General features: G+C 34.0%; 1 protein-coding gene across 3 annotated transcripts in view; it reads right to left on the minus strand.

The window, feature by feature from the left end:
• LOC111497793 (serine/threonine-protein kinase ATM) overlaps nt 1-20,008 on the minus strand; it is a 60,029-nt gene that overhangs the window by 14,987 nt on the left and 25,034 nt on the right. For 2 of the 3 annotated variants that reach the window (XM_023148765.1, XM_023148750.1), the window contains 31 exons: nt 19,260-19,869; nt 19,103-19,174; nt 18,825-18,989; nt 17,396-17,521; nt 16,347-16,474; nt 15,534-15,690; nt 12,940-12,986; nt 12,797-12,860; nt 12,469-12,543; nt 11,709-11,828; nt 11,133-11,318; nt 8,874-8,995; nt 8,692-8,761; nt 8,036-8,163; nt 7,521-7,662; nt 7,303-7,443; nt 6,787-6,885; nt 6,620-6,666; nt 6,202-6,388; nt 5,873-6,094; nt 5,496-5,567; nt 4,427-4,496; nt 3,905-4,022; nt 3,701-3,824; nt 2,793-2,927; nt 1,698-1,805; nt 1,546-1,593; nt 1,354-1,458; nt 1,033-1,119; nt 456-770; nt 162-277 (listed from right to left, as the gene is read on the minus strand). In XM_023148765.1, the coding sequence (XP_023004533.1) occupies nt 162-277; nt 456-770; nt 1,033-1,119; nt 1,354-1,458; nt 1,546-1,593; nt 1,698-1,805; nt 2,793-2,927; nt 3,701-3,824; nt 3,905-4,022; nt 4,427-4,496; nt 5,496-5,567; nt 5,873-6,094; nt 6,202-6,388; nt 6,620-6,666; nt 6,787-6,885; nt 7,303-7,443; nt 7,521-7,662; nt 8,036-8,163; nt 8,692-8,761; nt 8,874-8,995; nt 11,133-11,318; nt 11,709-11,828; nt 12,469-12,543; nt 12,797-12,860; nt 12,940-12,986; nt 15,534-15,690; nt 16,347-16,474; nt 17,396-17,521; nt 18,825-18,989; nt 19,103-19,174; nt 19,260-19,869 (4,206 nt within the window). The remainder of the gene's footprint in view (nt 1-161; nt 278-455; nt 771-1,032; nt 1,120-1,353; nt 1,459-1,545; nt 1,594-1,697; nt 1,806-2,792; nt 2,928-3,700; nt 3,825-3,904; nt 4,023-4,426; nt 4,497-5,495; nt 5,568-5,872; nt 6,095-6,201; nt 6,389-6,619; nt 6,667-6,786; nt 6,886-7,302; nt 7,444-7,520; nt 7,663-8,035; nt 8,164-8,691; nt 8,762-8,873; nt 8,996-11,132; nt 11,319-11,708; nt 11,829-12,468; nt 12,544-12,796; nt 12,861-12,939; nt 12,987-15,533; nt 15,691-16,346; nt 16,475-17,395; nt 17,522-18,824; nt 18,990-19,102; nt 19,175-19,259; nt 19,870-20,008) is intronic. The other variant, XM_023148757.1, reaches the window with a different exon arrangement.

The following is a 20,008-nucleotide window of genomic DNA, read 5'->3' on the forward strand; positions in this document are numbered from 1 at the left end:
TGTGGGGATGGACAGCAGTCTTGCTATGCCGTAAAAAACAATTGTTTCAGTATATAATATAAGCTAGGTTTCATGAGAACTTGAGTGGAAAAAAGAGCCTAATGATAAGAGACTAAAAAATGAGTTGGTAGTTATGAAACTTTGGCTTTTGCATCAAGTACCTATGCAGGTTTTCGTTGAAATGAATATTCTTGATCTGATAACTCGATGAACCAGAATCAGGTCCTGCATAAAGCAAGGAGAAATCCCAGTTTCCCGCACGCCAGGCAGCTTCATACTATACCCATAAAATCACACAACAGTCGGCATAATTAAATAGTACAATTATGGATACGCAATGAACAATGAAAAAAGCTGATCATCTAACAACACTTCGTGGTGTTTATGATATAATGACACAGAGTTATAACCAAACAAAACACAAGTAAAAAAATGTTGGGAGTTCGAAGGTAAACCTGCAGTTCCATGAACTCTAAATCATGTTGAACATGGTCATCCCGGAATGTTAGTCCTTGGCAATACAAATCCAGCACGTGTGCACAACCAGTTTTCTGCAGAGATCTAATAACACCCTTATAAGGTTTCCAATGTCCTGACGCATCTCCCAAGGTAGAAATTGATTGATGATGTTTTGGTTGCTTCTCCATAGAAATGTTTTTAGCAACACCATTCTCTTGAAGCATGGAATCTGATCGTACTCGCAAGTCATAATATTCAAGGGCCTTGCTCCAGTTTCCCTCATGCTCAAAGGTGATGATTTGTGACGTCAACTTTAAAGTCACCATTATACAAGCAGATGAAGAGAAATGAGGATATTATTCAAAATAATAACTTGCTTTTGTTTGAGTGTACGTATGTTCATCAATTTGGGATTGGAATGCTGAATTTTCAATGGCTTAACAAATGGAGAAGGAAATGAAACAGCTTGTAATATGAATATCTTGCAACAGGTTGATACAGGTAATTACTAGAAGCATAATAGCAACCTCTACATGATTAACTCGAGCTACTAGCAAATATATGCTAGCTCACCTTGTGAGAGCGTATAATTCCATACAAGCTGTCAGGTTCATTAATCCGAGTGACCGCAGAGACGAGTATTTCAATATGACGTGGTAGCTGATGCATGAAAGAGACAGATAGATAGCAATTAGACTAATAAGTTTCTTTGATCACATCGGAAAACAATGCAGAATATTATTGCCACTCTTTAATGATTCTAGAGACTCTTATTTATTGATTACTTCACAATTAACAAATAGTTATGAACTTGTTATATTATTTACAGCCTGAGGGAAAACCATGCACCAATAAACCAAAAAGGTACAAGTGCACTTTTTTAGCACAACTCACCGTTTCAACAAAAGAAAAATCTGGGTTCCCCAGGGTAAGGCATCCAAAATGCTCTTCACACCAATGCTCAACGTACATAACAGAGGTAAAGTATGAACCAGAATGCTACAAAACGAAACTGAATATAAGAAAAACTGGCATATGGATACTAGATACTTATCATTAAGGAGAAAATATTGATATTGAACTAACAATTGCAGCTTTAGCAACAATGAGGTAGTCAACGGAAAGCCAATAAACCTGCAAAAGCAAATAACATGTCAGATAAAAAGATTTTCTTAGGTAAACTATGCTAGTTAATCAATGGCTGATCCTTATTCATAGATATGACATGTGAATCATACTTTGTCCCAGGAGAATGGTGACATCACAGAAGCATTTGATGCAGCCACTGGATCTCTAAGACTTTTAGACATACGGGATCTAGTGCTCTTACTTGATGCCTTAGAAGACTGAAGGAGCAAAGAGGCACTATTTGCTTTAGAAGTAACAAATAAAATCAAAGAATCAACACTAAAAAAGTTTCTAAAAATGAAGACTCATAATACACACATTAAAGACCAACGTTTGTTATTTCAAACCATGTACAATAACTAGAATCAAAAGGCATTATTAATTTTAGATAAGAAACAATTTTGGCAAGGAAAAAGGCCATAAGAAAAAGGGAATTACAGAAAGTTCCTCCAATTGGTAGAAATCACAAAAGGTCAAATTTACAAAAAAAGAGAAAAAAATTTGAGTAGGATAATGTTGAGACTACAAAAACAATGTGTAACCAGTGTATCACTGTAAAGACAACACCCACCCTCTTCCTCAAGAAATGGAAACCAACTTCATTAGCTGCAAAGATGGAACCAATGATTTTTTTTTTTTTTTGCTTTTTTGTTTCCCACAAAGGCATGCTACAAAAATAGATGATAGAGGGAAGCACCATATATTCAATTTGCCAGTACCTTTGACTAGGATCTTATATCAGGTAGTATTCGAGCTAATGGGTCTGAAGCTAGTAAATGAAGTAGAATGCCACTCTCTAAGGAATGAGGAAAATAGAAGCATCATTTATTAGCTTTAACGATAAACTTCTTAAAAGAAATCATGAAATACCCTTACAACATTAAGATTCGTTCTTGATGCAATCAAGAAAGAGAAATTTCCCTCTTGTTTTCGTTTAAGGCCAGCATGAAAACATTGATTTTATTCAACTTTACATCCAATTTCTTGATTGCAGATGTGAAATGGCATCAGAAGCATTCTTCAACAAAAGAACAGGAAACATCTCATGTATTTCAACCAGGAACATCTCAGCTAACATATCATCCATAAACTAGCATAATTTTATATTAACAAGAAACAAACTTTTTACTTATGGATACAAAAGATCGAAAGATATTCAAGGATACAAAATCCCGAAGGGTATTCAATATAGGACTATAACTAACCTTAGTATTATCTTTCCTCAAAGATACTACAGATTCTACCATTACATGACATAGCCGAAGTTCATTGAGGGTATTCAGAAGTACTTTAATTGACTTGATCAACTTGTTTGATTCTACAAATATGTGTTCTTGTACCTGCAAATTAATCACAGTTAACAAACGTGAAGCAAAGCACCTGGTACCATTGCAGGGTTAAGTGACCCCAATGCATTCATTGTTCTATTCCAACAAATATAGAACTCATTTCAGGTTTTTTTTTTATTTTTTTATTTTGTAAATAAAACAAATCCAATTATGTAACTGACAGAAAGATCCAAATCAATCGGCAAGCACTATTAACTTGAGGGAGGGATCATGCCCTCAAAGTTCAACCTATGGCGTTCTCTGTGTAAAGAGCATGGAGGACCTTAGGAAGGTGCTTGTGCTTTATCTTTTCATATTCTTCTTTAAAGTAAACTTTTTCTGGTCTAAGCAATTTCAGTAATTAAGAAAATTATTGACAAAGTGCTTGATGACAGCATCAAAATTCTTCACTCGTTCAGTGACATTATTGATTACAAAATAGATGCAAGACTCCAAGCCCCCAATCAAGGGAAAAGGTTGAGAGTAACTTGACAACTTGAAACATAAATTTCAAGGTCAAGAAACAAATAGAATTTCTCAAAATTCACTGAATCCCAACTGCCTAGTGGAGTTCCATCTACTGTTCTGCTATTCTGTTTTCCAGAGAGTTGATATCCAAGTAAGAAAAAATATCAACACGTGAAAGACACACACAGAATATATATGAAAAGCAATAAATTTACTTAAGTATGACAAAACCTAAAAAGAAAATTAAAAAAAAAAACGCAAAGAAACAAAGAAGAATATATCGCCAATGCTCTCATTATAAATACTCAATGCATTACCTGCAGTGAGATTACTTTGTGAAGATCAATATCCATATCTTTTCTTCCAGCTAGATTGACTACAACACTCGGTAAGAGAAGCTCAGCAATCTCAGCTTTTACCAACACAATATCTAGACATAATCTGAAAGCAGAGAATCAACCCCATTCACACAAGCTCATAATAATAAGTGAGCTAACGAAAAAGAAAAGAAAAGACAAAACCTTAGAATCACATCATTCGAATGACCAATTAGTGAGTACACTAATGGACAAATCCACCTCTCGAAAGTTTTACCATTGGTCTCCCACACGGTGGAACTTTCCAATGAAATAGCCTCAGCTGTTATTAAAGTTAAGTAATTATGTGCAGAAAAGAAGACTGTCAGTATAACAACAAACCGAATAGACTAATGCCGCTATTCTTGAACCAATGGTCATCAATTATACTTGTACACTTTATAGTGATCTATGAAAATGAAAAATGTAACTAAAACGTAATGTCAATCCAACCAATAAAATGATCATTCCAACCAATAGCAACCTATAAAATACAAGAGGAGAATTATAGTGTTCTATAAGCTTTTGCATCATCTGCAAAAAAAATATCATAACAATCATGACCATAACTGACACAAAAGTCTTAAATTTCTTTTATATAGGCCAAAGGAAAAATAATCAAATGTTTATATGATTCGATTAAAATTGTAAATAAGGGTCATCAATTAAAGAAGTAGACATGTGTACCTTTAAATCTCCTTTCAAGATCCAACAAGTACCCATCTACCAGCTTAATGTTAAGCCCTTTGGAATGGACCTAAGTTATATAAAGGAATACATGAGCAATAGATTCATCCAACGTATATTCAAAGTTGTTTGTCAGATTGAATGGTACAAACTAAAAATTCATAATCAAGCGAGCCTTTTCCCATAGCAATAGTCACGTCAGTATCCTTTTCCTTGCCATCCACTGAAACCACTAGCATTACATTCCAGTTCCAAAAATATTACCATTATCTCTAAGTTATTAGGCCCAGGTCAACTTAATACCGACTGGGATAGATGGAAAAAAGAAAAGACTGCAGTCCATTTGATGCTGAATTTTTTCTCTATTTTTATTTAGAAAGTTTAACCAAATTCCCATTTAAAGCTCGTGCTGTAGCGCTATCAAATAGGCTTCCCCATCTCTTCAAATGGACTAACCCATTTGCAAGAAATGTAAACCAAACCTTGGAGAGAATTTTACTAAATGATAAAGTCAATTTAGTTCAAGCCTTGGTCCTATTACATAGAAAAGGTCACAGCTAGACCTCAACAAACTAACAACCTTGCAAACTAATTAAAATAACAAAGGTTGTTACAAACATAACAAAAATGGAAATTGCAATTAACTTAACCAGTAAGAAAACTGAACATATCAGCAAGTGTCATTCACATTCAACCTAAATAATTCAAATTTTTGGTAGTACGCTTAACCCAACAAGAATTTTACTTAAATAAAACCATTTCCCCACCACATTCCTGGTGTAGGAGACAACTAGTTTTACGAAATGGGGCATGGAAAGGAACCGCTACAATGAAGTTCCAGTAGTTCCTACTTCTAGTAATTGTTAACATTATAAACCATGTAATTTTTTGGATAACTCATCTCTGCCAATAGCATACATGTAGTTATTCATACAAAACAAAGAGTATTCTTAGTTATGAACGAGGGATGTAGCTATTCATACAAAACAAAGAGTATTCTTAGTTATGAACGAGGGACATGAACACTCCATAACTAAGTATTGATCAGAATAGGGAGATTAAAACTTGCCTCCAAAAGCGATCTCTCATAAGAATCAAATGTGAGCAGAATACTTTGACCTTTTTCAGTGGAGAGTACAGCCTGGTTAAGAAGGGTGAAAAAAATATAAAATTGGTTCGATTAAACATGAACTTTTCTGAGGATCAAAGTATAAGGGAAGGACAAATGAAATAATAATAGTAATGAAGAAGAAGAAGAAGATGAAGATGATGATGATAATAATAAAGAATAAAAGCCGACACTTTTTTCCAAAGCTATTTCCATTATTATCAAGAGCATATTTCCAGAGCATCAATATCAAAACCCAATGAAATGAGCATCATATTGCGCTAATTTCCAGTTCAACAAAGAGAAGAGAGAACTAGAATGGGCCTTCATAAACTAACCTGGAGAACTTGAGACGTCATATCAACTATTTTGACAGAGTCATCCATCAGGTACCTTTTCAAATGTTTTAAAAGTTCAATCAGAAGGTCTTCAGATATGCCAGTTTCAATCTTGAAGTCTATTTCTGAAGCACTGCTATTAACAACAGGCCGAAAAATGTGAATGGTATTGGATTCCCCAGGCAGATGGAAAACAACACAATGTGGATCACCTATACCAACCTGCAAAAACAATGAAAGGACAAAAAATATTTCAAAACTCATAGACACCAGCTCCCTTATACAACTTGTATCATCTGAAGATTCTGAACAAGGTAGAAAACCAATACCCTAGATACAAAATCTGACACCAACTCCCTTATACAACTTGTATCATCTGAAGATTCTGAACAACATATTCGCATAAGTTTCCAGACTGCCTGCTCCACTTCATGATCATTGTGCCAATCAATACTTGGGATATCCTCACTGTGAAAAACCTGACCCCCAATCAGCTTCTTATGCAATGCTTTTAAACTGCAAGATAAACCAAGATGTTAAAGACATCTCAGAAGCAGCTTAAAAGCAATGGCATAAAAACAATCTGTGTCTTGAATGTCATAAGTTCTCAATATAAAAAATAAAAAGAAAATAAGAAAAACTGAAACAATCTGCACATTCTCTATATTGACCTAAGGCAGTCAATATAATAACAAGGACCTCATGGTAAACAAAATATTCCAAGATAAGCAACAAATTTAAATCTACCTCCATAATAGTAATCTTGGTGGTAGGTTGTCAGAACGCTTGACCAACTGGAGAAAAGATGAGACATAGGACATGAGGAATTACCTAAAAATGCCAGAAGGGATCTAATCTAATCTAATCCTTCAATTGAAAAGATGATCTCAAACCAAAAGCTTAAAACACCTTACTTTCAATAAATGATCTCTTGCAGAGTACCCTCTACATAGTTCCTGATGGAAATTTCGAATATCATCAAAGATATCCATCTCAGGAAAGGGCTCCAGTTCCTACACCATGAGAAGGAAAAAAAAAAAGGTCACGATTCTAATAATAATAAAACATTATATGTAAAGAAACTTTCCCATGTGATTATAAATGAATCCATCATGTTCATAAATAGAAAAATCAAATCTTTTTCTAAGGAAACTGAAACTTGACAATAAGCTGAAAAAAGGATTAAGAATCCTTTACAAAGAGGATTGTGTTGCAGTAATTGAGTTTTCACCCAAATAAAATTGGAGATGCAGGTTGATCAAATGGGAAAAATCATTGTCGCAAGTAGGATCAAATGGGAAATATTTTAATCACAGTTTGGAAATTTTGTCCTCACTAAGAACTTGAATCTATGATTGCAAATCAACTAAAGGAAAAATAAAATAAAATCAATCTATAGTGTTCATGTTTACCAAATGGACGAAACCTACTTTGATGTAATCATGGAGAGATGGATCAGAATCCATTATAAGTTGGTGAACCAAGGATAAGACGAGAGACGATCTATTGCCAAGAGACTCTCCATCAGCTTCGGTGGGGATGCAACATGCCACCAACTTTGAGATCAGAAACTATGTTCACAATGAATTAGAAGGCAGTCTAAACAACAAGGTGGAACTCCAGAACAAAGGGAGAAGATCGTACAGACCTGAAGTTGTTCTCCGAGGACTCTAGTGATTTCTTTGGTTGGGCTAGATTTGAAAGTTTCCAACAAGGTTGAAAAGATGCGACAACATTGGTCTTGTAACGAATTATTACCAACAAATTGCCCAATCAAATTGAATAGATAGCTGCATTAAGTTAAAAAGTTCTAACATCTACTTGTATGATTTCGAAAGAGGCAATAAAGCAAAGGAGAAATTCAAATGACCAAAGCAACAGATAAATAAAATTTTCAAGGTATAGAGTTTTGAAACCAAGACATAATGAATATTGGCAGTTCTACGTATAGAAACCAGCAGATTGTAGAATGCTCAACACTTCGTATAGTTTGCTGACAAAGATGCAAAAAATATGAGTTTCCTTCTGATCTGTTGAGATAATTTTTTCTTCAGCCACATCAAATATCAACTTTATATTATAACTTTTTTTATAAGATACTTCATATTAGAACGTTATTAACACAAACAAATAGTGAACATCATGCATTAAAAATGCACTTACTTTGACGTGCTAGAAACTGCAGCTCTGTGACCAAGAATATTTATCAGCACTTCAATTGCTGCCAATCGATGAGATTTATGCCTGTGATGAGTTGCTTCTGAAATTTTGTAGTGCATCTCTACAATAAACTGCACGAACACAACAGAGGTTTATTTGGTAAAATGCATGGAAAATAATCAAAGAACTAACAAGAACAAACATAGAAGAAATTTTTTAAATAATCTTTAGGTTGGAGTGTTGAAATAATTAAATTTATCATAAACCATCGGGTTAAGTTTTTAGGTTGATCGATGACTTAACATTTTATAGAGTAAGAAGTTGTGAGTTTTAACTCCAGTAATGTTATTTCCTCCCCAATTAATATTGATTTACACTTATTGTGCCTTCTAAAAATTTCCAAGCACACAAGTGAAGGAAATGGAGTGTTCATAAAATTCAATTTAACGTAGCCTAGCTTGAACTTTTGGGTTCATCGGTGATTTAACACTTTATTTCAAAGCAGGAATAAGACTTTACAGAGGTTAGAAGAAATTTACAATAACCAAGGGTAAGCCAGGCTATATGCCAAATGCCTTTCTCAAATTGAAGCAATGAAACACTACAAGACTACAGGCTGCATAATATGCTTTTCTCAAGTATTTAACATATAAGAATACCATGAATACTCTATCTGGACGGAAAACATTGATTCTGTCAATAACGCCAATTGTTGTTTCCTTGTTCTCCCTTCAAGAACCAAGTTAACAATAAAAATAGTCATGTTTGCAAAACAGAAAAAATGAAAAGCCATAAAAGAAAATGTATCAAGAAGAAGAGGAGCAAGATAAGAAGATCTGACATTTCCAAGAAACCATCAACAACTGTCCGAACAGCGAACACAATGGTATCCTTTGGAAAGAATGGATCCATAGGTTCTGAAGTACAAGATGTTAAAGCTAAGATCTGGCTGATAATGGACACCTACAAGCAGGGAATAACAACTACAAATGAATATTGAACATCTTTAGAAAATTCTGTTTTTTTCAAAAAGTTAAGTTAATCAAACATCCACTAACAACTTTCATCCAAATAGGTTACAAGATTTCCTATGCCTTTTCTTTTTCTTTCTTTCGTTTTTTTAAATAAGAAAGGGGAGACAATTTTCAATTAAAAGAAAATTGGAGAGTTACAATTTACAAAAGGGATCTCAAGCCGGCTAAAAGCACACTATCACAAAAATCTTAAAGAGATCAATGTCAACGCAAATGAGCCAAGTGAACTTCTCTCGTCTTTGAAAACTCTCCTGTTTTACATTAGCCAAACTATCCATAAAAGGTTGTAAAAGCATCTATCCATATATCACAAGCTCTACACTCTCCATTCGCGACAGGTCTGTACATTCTTGGATAAAGCTCCCAAAGACTCCTCTGCACTCCAATTGTCCAACCAAAAACAACTTCTATTTTCATCCCTTGCAACACTAAAGAAGAATCTTCAGTATAAATCTTAAATTTCAATATATTTCTCCAAGGAGTTCTTTCCAATGATTTAGTATGCCACAGAGGGCTTTGAAGACCGACATGTAAATTAGGAGTTTGGAAAGCACAGTCTACGAAAGAACAAAGTCTCCCTCCTTTAGAACTAAAGTTCTCCAAGAAACACTGCAGCTGGCTACTTTCTGCACCACTGGCTCCAAGAAATCCAACAATTTGGAATTGCCACAAAGGGGGAGGCTAGATAATTAGTAGGATGAGAGGTTTGCTTGCATCCCCACTTGTCAACAATCCTCAAATTCAAAATGATACCATGCAGCAATCACAGATTTCTCCAATTAGATGAATTAAAGAAGATCAATTATTTGGTTTCTCAAAACTTATTTTTATTCACAGTGGTTGTGTTGTTTTAGGTGAAGTCTTGATTAAAATATGCCAGTTTTGCATTTTATCATTCTTATTGACTTTCTCATTTCATTTTTAATCCCGTAAACTCTAATCTGCTTTTACTCTGAATAATCCTGTAAAGTTTCTAACTCAGCAAAATAGTCTGTAATAATTACTTCAATAATTCAAAAAGAATTCCAATGTAAGAAATACAACTTCAGCCTTAGAAAAGGGCGGGAACTCTCCTTACTACCGCCAGAATACTTTCAAAATAAGACATACCTAGCTAAACGAACAGACCTACATATAAACAAACACAGAGCAGTACGATTAACACCCCTTCTAACATAACAGAGGTCCTACAAAATCCATTCACTTTAGTGGCTTTCATACCAATGTTAACTCTAATATTGTGATTTAGCTAGTCTGGTTTTCACCTTTCTTCAAAGAGTAGTTCTGCAAAAAAGAATTTGGAGTCTGAAAACTTCTGCAATTTTGCATTTAAATATCATTTAATCATTTGGTGTTTTCATTTATCATTTCTTAGTTTGGCCCTGGTAAAAAGGATGTGAAAGCTCCAGAGAAGATGCAAACTTTTAGGGCGTGTAGCTCATAGGAAGGTTTCAAGAAATATACAGCTTAATTTCTTGCATTGGAATACTTTTCCATATCAATAAAGACATTGGAAAAGAGATCTTGAAGAAGTCTCTCTTTGAAGCTAGGCTGCATCATTTGTACAGATAAAAATAAAGTACAAAGAATGAAAACATTAAGCATTCTCCAAAACAGACATGCGTATTATAAAGCAGGACTCTCATCCATTCTCTTTTAAGAGAAAAGAACTTCTCGTTGATAGTTGAAAAGCTATAAAGAAGAACAAGAATGACATGATTACCAAACGTAGACTAAAGAAAGCATCAAGCAAAAAGAAGCTAAAACCTTCAACCCACAAAGTAACATGAGATGATATTTTTCTTTAGTGGAACTGTCTTCCTTATGAAGAGATATAAATAAAGTAAAATAAAATGAGATGATATAAATAAAGTTAAATAATTAACTGTTGACGACACATCAAACAAGACTTAATTATTTTCTCCTTCATACCTACTGACGACATCTCAATAGGTACGAAGGAGCAAATAATTTACTGGAGCATTTTCGTCAACATAAAGATGGTCAAATTCAAAGAGAACATGAAAGCATAGAATCTTAAATACTAGTTGAAAGGAAGGATAAACCATATGTTTCTTTATAAGTAGATCCCTTTCACTCTCAGTTATTCTGGAGAAACGCAACATTGAACTTTGAAGAACTACTGCTCCTTTTTCACATCCGGATCTCTTGCTGCAATGTAGTGCCATACAAAAAGAAAATATTGGCACAAAATAGCTTCTAATTAAAGCTTCCAGTGGTTCGCCAGCAACCTGTTGATTTTCATTTAACAAGAAGCAAATTTTTCATTGATCAATGAAAAGGACAAAATTCTCACTCATACAAACTCACAAGAACTAAAGTAGATAAAAGTACCAATTCAAATACCAAGAAATCTATGAGGAGTGAATAAAAGAACCTCAGTTAATACAAATATCACAAAGAGAATAAACCTTAAGAGTACATATAGTGCAAAACACAGATGAAAGAAAATATCCTACATTTGAATCGACAATGTTTAAACATGAATCTACACTTCTTGGGCACCCAGTAAGTTTTTGAATCTATTGAATGACCTTAACCAAAAACTTTCATTATATGCTTTTGTCGAAGTTTGCTAAATAGACAAAGTGTGACAAAAAAATGTTCCTAAATATTCTTACATTAGCAATCCAGCCAAGGTTGGAACTATCGTCTTGCAGAATAAGAGCAGGAAGAAGCCATGGGCAACAATACTGAATAAAGTAACTAGGTTCAGCGTCCAAGACAAAAAGCTGCCTTATCTGCATACATTGTAAAAAATTTAAATTAGCGAGAATATAAAATATTAAAGAACAGATGCCTTCAGAAAAATTTAAGCTCACGAGAAAGACAAAGCAAATGAACCACGGAAAGAAGAATGTTCATATTTCATTTTATGAAGATACAGGAAATCCAAAATCAAGAAAACTTTACGAACTATATAGATTAGTCAAATAATCAGTTGCCTATTATCTATTCAACCAACTTTCCAGTCAATAAAAATACTTTCCGGCAATAATGAGCCCCCGCTCGATGGTATACAAATAGTAAAGGAAATGTTAGATGCAAGAAATAAAAACAAAAAAATAACAAATAAAAAAATTAAAGAAAGAGCATCAACTCCTTCATGACAACGATGGATTGCAGAAATTAAGGCTTAACGCCATAAGATCAACATCAAAATAGACAGTGAGAAATTATAAAATTTTCACTGGAGACAACTTTTTCTTTAAGAATTTAATAAATTAATGACAGTAGTCGTAATAATTAACAAAGAGAGAGAGAGAGAGAGAGAGAGAGAGATCAGTTTTACCCTATGCAACGGTTGGTGTTAATAGAAGCAGATCAATTGTTCCAAGCACATAACATGAGAGATATAAACAAGATTAAATGGATCAATACCTCAACAAGTGCAGGTAAGCTTACACCACAAGTAACCCAACAAAAGAGAAGTGATCCAATGAGTTCCTCCAAGTACTGCAAAAACATTTTAAAATCTCACGAGTACGCAATATAAAAGTTCAGAATTTTAAAATTGTTGAAACTTGGGTACTTATATGTTTTTTGTCCATTAAAGTTAATATTCTCTAGCTCTTTCTTCAAAATTGTACCGTCCTTTTAACTGAAGTTCACAATTCTTATTAGAAAACAATCAATTACCAGAAAAAACTTTGAACTGAACTGAAAAAATATGTCAAGAACTTTAGCACAAAGAAGACATAAATTTCACCTTCTGTCTTCCTGAATAATTGAGCTGTCTGGCCAGGTTATCAAGCATGGTAGCGACCATTTCCCTGAAGGAGAACAAAAGAGCTATGAACTGAAAAAAAAACCACGACTAAATTATAAGTTTGGAACAAGTTGAATGAATACCTTTGACTAGGATCCATTGCTGAAATTGCACACATCATAAAAACAACCTGCAGTTCCATAAAATATCAAATTAACGAATCACAAAACTGCTGGAAAAAGTGCGGCCTATTTCTTTATTAGAAAATGTAAGACAAAAAAAGGAAACTTTTTTACCTCAAAGTATAGCTTTTGCAGATAAACTATAATTGAAAGACATATTTAGTATTTTGTCATACTCATTATTTAAAATGAATAACCAATATGAACTTTTCACTTTAAATATCCTTTATTGTTTCTCTCTTACTACTTATTTGTGCTTACAAGAAATTTTCTCTAACAAACGAGTGTGTGAATCAAAATATTGGACCAGACGTCCAGAATGGCTTAGATTTTTCCTCTACCCTCCCCCCTAAAGCTGAGAATACAACCCCAAGAGCATCAAATAACAGTAACTGAGCTGCTTACTGACGAATCTTTAATAAACAAACTCGAAGCAACTTTTGAGCTCCAGTTTTCTCAGTATGAGTCAAAACTTGATCATAGAGCAACTTCAATGCCACCAAACACTAATGATCCAAAATTGACAACTTCAATGTAGCAACTTAATACTACAGAGTTGTACAACCTAAATTGCCATTTTGTGCTCTTATGCCTTCAGTTTGCTCACTTTGCAGTGAAGATGGGAATTATCTCAACCATCTCTTTTTGGATGCTCTTATTTTGAACTGTTGGTTCAAGTTGTTTTTGGTTTTCAAGGTGAACTGAGTATTCTCTTAAAATCAGAAGGATAATCAACATCTCAAGTGAAATTCTTTTCCTTTGAAGCTGTTTTCTTAAATTGAGAAGAATAATAATTTGTTATTCAAATATATGCAGCCTAGGTCTTCTTATTATAGAAGAAAGACTCAGTACAACATAAGGAAAGAATAAAGACAACAAAGAGTAAATATTGACAACAAATATTTACACAATTGTAAAGACTAAATATTCCAACACTCTCCCTCAAGTTGGTTTAAAGATGTTTCCATAGCTAGCTTGTCAATCAGTTTATCGAATTTCTTCTTTGGAAGTCCCTTAGTTAATAAAATGTGTTAAAATGTGTTAACATCAATATGTTTGGTATGTAATGGTCTATCATGTAGAACTGGATTATGAGCTATAGATACGACAGTCTTATTGCCAGAAAAAATTTGAATAGGCTTAGCTTGAGAGAACATCAATTCTTCAAGTATCCTTTTGATCCATATGCCTTCAAAAATTACATGGGCTAAGGCTACTTCAACGTTACTCTTAGTCACCACATTTTGCTTTTTGCTTCTCCATGTAACTAGATTTTCTCCACCAAAGGAGAAGTAGTCAGAGGTAGATCTTCCATTAGTAGTACTTCCAAACATTATGCATCTATACAGACTTCTAGTTTGAAGTGATGGTTCTTTTTCAATAAAATACCCTTTTCAAGAACTCCTTATAAATATCATAAGATTCTATAGGCAGTTTTGCAATGAGACTCCTTATAAATATCCTAAGATTTTATACGCAGCTTTAAAATGTGTAGGTTCATGTGCATGCATAAATTGACTTACCATACTTATAGCAAAAGCAATGTCCATATGTGTATGAAATAAAGAAATTAATCTTCCCACAAGTTTCTAGTATCGTTTCTTGTCCTTCATTTTTTTCTTCTTTTGTTGCTTCTAATTTCAAATTGGGCTCAGTAGAAGGTGCCAAGGATGCACATGAATTATTAGTGAATTGGTCAATAGTAATTTCAAAAGCGCATAAGTTTGCTCCATACTACAGAAACTGAACTAGACTAGCAATCAAACCAAACTAAACCTGAAACGGACACACTGGACCTAACCCTGAACCGAACTGGATGAACTAAAACAGACCCTAAACTGAAACAACTGGGGAGGAATTCGAGGATTTTTTATAACAATTCACCCTTCCTACTGCTTCATTTTAAATTCTTTAATCCACAACCAACTCATCTTCATAGCCCTTTTCTTTTTTCTTTTTTCTTTTCTTTTCTTTTTGGAAAGAGTTAAAGGAAAAGACCTATTATTTATAGACGTGAAATGCACACTCAAAAAAAGTTTCCATCCTTTTATTTCTCAAATTGCCAACTCCTTGGTTCCTCGATTGAGGTTGATATATATTAATTTGGTGATAATTCAAAAGAAACTATCAGACAGGATTTCCACAGAAATCAAAGTAGTATATATATAAATAAAGTAACTACAAGAGAAGAATGATAAATCCTATAAAAGATCACAAAATATTTGCCATTAAAACACAAGGGGGCATGGGCAATAAGTAAAAATCAACAATAAGTAAAAATTGCAGTTCTATCCTAAACACACGAAAAAAAGTCCAAATATTCCTAAATGCACTCATCTATTTCTTTCGAATACTTGAAGCTAAAAGTACAACTTCCAAAAATAACTGATAAATATGAATAGAAAGTGAGAAACTGATCAATATAATGAGGCTTGGTCCTTAAACAAAGAACAACCTCTGTTCTCACATCACTTGTGATCTTTCAAGAGCTAGGCAGTAAGCAAATACCTCCAAGTCTATATTAAACAAATATTGCATTTAAAAAAAACAATTACCTCCAACTCTATTGCGTCACTATGCAAAGCAAGATGTGCAAGCGTGACAATTATAGTTTCCATTGTAGGACGAGGTTGCACACCAGCATCTTGGACCACCCTTGCTGTAACAACTTCTTCTTTAGAGCACAGCACCAACGAAACACCAAAACCAGAACTGGATTTAAGAATAAAAAACCTATTAAGTACAATGCATTAGGATTAAAATCAATGTTGGCAAATGGCAAAAATGGAGGCAATATGCAGGATTTAACAGCAAATATACAATCTGAGATAACAAAAACAATATTCAAGCCTCTGCGATCACCACTCGTATGAAAATTTTATAAAATTCTCATTATTTTCTCGCTCATCATTTAAATGTTTTCCTTGTAAAAAAAACAAGTTTATTGATGTATAAAATTTACAAAAGAAAAGGAGGAAGAAGTCCTAATCCAAGGGAGTTACAATAAACTTCTTCAATTGGACAAAAGACTAGCAAAGCTATAAGAACGAAAAAGGTGTTACTTTAGCCCAACATATAACTAGGAATATGAATGAAAAAGACTGTCAAAAGAATGGTCTTTCAAATATCTAGGTGTGAATAATATTTTCCAATGCCACTATTATCTTTTAATATTGGAGTATTTTTCTTCCATATTAAAACATCCCAAGAATTTCTTCTACATTAAATGTTTAAAATCCAATAATTGAGTCTCAGTTTGAAAACAATAAATAAAGAGATATCTAAATACTTATATCATTATGACACGATAAAAGGGAAAAAACGAAGGAAAAATTTAATATAATTTTAAAAAACATCTAAAAACCCACCATATATCCTGGAAAAGTTCCTCATGGCCATCCCATGTCTGGAAGAGAACACCTATTCGCTTTGCCAGCGAATATCTAACTCGATATTCAGGATCTCGCAGCATTACAAATAACCTTTCAATCATTGTCTATATAGATCCCATCATAACATCGATTGTTAGCAAATAAGAGTAAACTTCACAGTATTGGAAGTATTAAAGAAGAGGGAGAAAAACTGAAAACACGCACACACACAGATTTGCGTGTTCATTGTTCCTGCATAGTAAACGTTGGAAACAATTGTTCTTGGGTCTTGGATAAAGACTTAGAAAACGTTATTCAAATATTACATGGAGAGATGCTGAAAGGTGAAGTAAGGTTCTCGTGTCAGTAAGGTTCCCGTGGAATGATACAAAACTTTCTTTGGAATATATCTGGTTTGAAAGAGACCAATAAAATTTTGAAGAAAAAACACTTGCTTGGTTCAGATTATGCGAAAGGCCATGCTACTATTTTAGTTTTCTTAGTCAATATTGTTTTATAATTACCCATACAATGTAATTGACGCTTGTTGGAAGGTGTTATATAAATGGGGGAAGGCGCCAAGAAAAGATGAATACTAAGACAAGGAAAGTATACAAAACCCCCGCATATGAATTTAATTAGAAGGACATCATAATAAATGAAGAGTTTTGAAACTATCTCATTAGCAACTCGGAAATGATAACCTTGCAGCAAATGAAGGGCCTTTTAAGTGGAAGAAACGGGTGGAAGTTGCTTGAGAAAGCCTAGTAAAGACTATGTCGTGACCTGTGGGAATAATGGTTGGAAAGGCAGAATTTCTGTAAGCAAAGAACCGGGAGGATAAAGCTGAAAAGACTAGGTTTGTTTTGGTGATCTAACCAAATTATTGGTAGTTGTACTATAGTGAAAAGTTGGCATCAGACCTTTCTTTGTATTCTATGATTTTGTAGCGCAATGACAACAAACTCAATAAAATGTTCCAAGCATCTTGCAATTTGCTACAAATATAAAAAGAAAGACGTGTTCTCATGCATCAAAATGATTACCTGACCAATTTGTGGATTGATTAAAATAAAATCACAAATGCAATCAATAAGCTTAACACGCCCCAACCAGTCCAGAAGGTCCGTTTCAGCAATCCTGTTCACTATTTTACCAATCTGAACCAAGTTCTGAAATGAAAAAATAGCATTAGTTAATTGAATGATCAGATTTTTTCCAACAATATTTGGGGGAAAATGATGAAAAGAAATTAGTATGAAAGGTTGTCAATTGGTCATACATAAATAAGCATGTGGTCCCAGGTCACAAATATTAGGAAAATCTATTTCCTAATAGAACTATGCTGTTTGTTTTTAAATTATTGACTTAAATATAAAATTGCAGAGCTATAATGAGAGAAAGGAAAACACGTTGTGCATGTACATGGAACAAGCAGAACAATAAATGCGAAATATCTCATGGATATTTGTAATGGTGGATTTGAGAACGATAGCTAATCATGTGACCTCAATGAAGAGGGGGTCTCAATTAAAGGATAGGATCAACCTAAAAAAGAATACTTTGAGCACAATAGGACAGATGTCAAGTGAGCCTTTCTTCGAATTCCAGAGTCCAAAAACTTTGCACAAACTGTTTTTATGAATTGTTATTTGACGCTATAATTGAGCAGTATACTTGAAATCACAAATAACTAGTCTGCAACTGTTTAAGCAAGAATAACTTCCTTAAAATACAGACCTACCCGTGAGAAATTCAATGAGGAAACAGTTATACAAGTATGTTTGCACATGCGTTTTTTTTTTTTTTTTAATTGTTGAAAATGTCAAACTCCAGTCTTAAACATTCCTTTAGTTTTTCCACCGTGCACAAAAAATCTATCGATCGGGAATCCGTTGGAATGACCTCGATTCTCCTAGATCTGACCAAGTATAGCTTACATTATCTAAGTGGATCTTATGCAACTGTAAGTCATCCATCAATATCTTGAATATTCTCATACTTCTAGTTCCTAGTTCGTCTCCTTCCATTAGACATCTCAAAAGACCATCGATCTCTTCTCCGGACACAACCGTAAAAGCACACAAGGATCCTCCTCCCAAGCCAGCTAAATCTTCTACCTCTCTCAGGGATTTCCTTCATGGTAAGAATCCTCCCATAGACACCCATGTCCCATAGCTTGTCCCGATGAAGGAAAAAAAAAACTTCAATGTTCATAGATCTCTGCCCCACATTGGATGTAGGATTCATAAACGGAAGAACTACAAACAACAGAAACAATACTTGGGGACAATTCTACTTTATCATCAAGTCATTCAATTCCTAAAAGATGTTATTATTAGATATGTATAAAACCATTTAAAAATGGGAGCTAATATAGTAAGAGTGTTGATATGAAATGAGATTTAGTAATATTGTATATTCTTCTATGTGATATCCAATCAATTTTCAGACAAAACACGATAAAGAAATTACCTTCTCAAATTGCGCAGCCATAAGAAATTGACCACCATGCTGACCCTTTACAACATTATCCAAGGATGAAAGGTTCCGAAGTAAACCACCAACGGCATCAAGTGTGCTAGACAAATCCAGCTTATGATTCACCTTTGTATTAACCAAGTTATCCATTACATTTATCTGCAAAGGTAATAAAGACGAAAGAATGCCATCAGTAAAACTGCCAATTTTTCCAACTTCTTGGTAGACTTGCGTAGAAACAATTTCATGCATTGGCTGATTAGTCCAATTACCAAGTTCAGAACTTTTTCAGAAGACGACCACAAGATATTTTGACCGAGATGGTACAGAATCTCTTCGCAAACCTAAAAAAGAATAAATACACAAGTAAAAACCCCCTATAGCAGGAAAGTATGATAATTATAAATGATCAATGAATGTTTTATGCACCTTTGAATCACATTCATTTTCAAGGAGTGCAAAAAGAACCTCCCATGTAACTTCATGCAAAACTGAGGAAAAACTTGAAATAAGTGATATCATTTTCAACTTCCAAATTGTTGTTGAAGACATGCCAGCGGCCATACTCCTTTTAACAGCCAGAACATCTATGTCATTGGAGTCATCATTCACATCCAATTCTATATCCAAAATCCTACTCACTTCAGCATCAACGGGGGGAGAATTCCCCAAAGGAGAAGCAGGTGCATCAAAATCTTTCAAGATTTCCCCGGAATGGAGATTCTTATTGGATATAGAATATTCTTGATAGAGTTCAGAAAGTGCTTTCAAAAGATTTTCCATCGAAAGAATCAATGCACCATATAGATCAATATCCAGAGAATTACTACTTGTTCCCGTGTTGAAAATGGAACTAGAAGCAAAACTTCTGAAGCATGTGACAGCAAAACTCGTTATGTCAAGGAAGGAATCAGAGCCAAAGAGATTGAGATGTTTAAAATCCCTGCAGTACCCTTGGATAACATTAACAGCATGATTCGTCATTTCTAAAATGTACTGGCCCAATCTGGAAATTAACAGGGGCATTTGCTCCCTTTGCCTGTTGAAACATGTAAAATACACGTAAAAAGAGTATAGCTGAATAAGGAGCACGAGAAAATGCTGCCCAAGAAAGTCAAAGGAATTTTTTTTTCACATTTCAAAGACACATTAAAGGTCCCAAGTTAAAATTAACAGGA

This window comes from Cucurbita maxima, unplaced genomic scaffold (assembly GCF_002738345.1).
Source record: "Cucurbita maxima cultivar Rimu unplaced genomic scaffold, Cmax_1.0 Cma_Scf00002, whole genome shotgun sequence".
NCBI classification, from domain to species: Eukaryota; Viridiplantae; Streptophyta; class Magnoliopsida; order Cucurbitales; family Cucurbitaceae; genus Cucurbita; species Cucurbita maxima.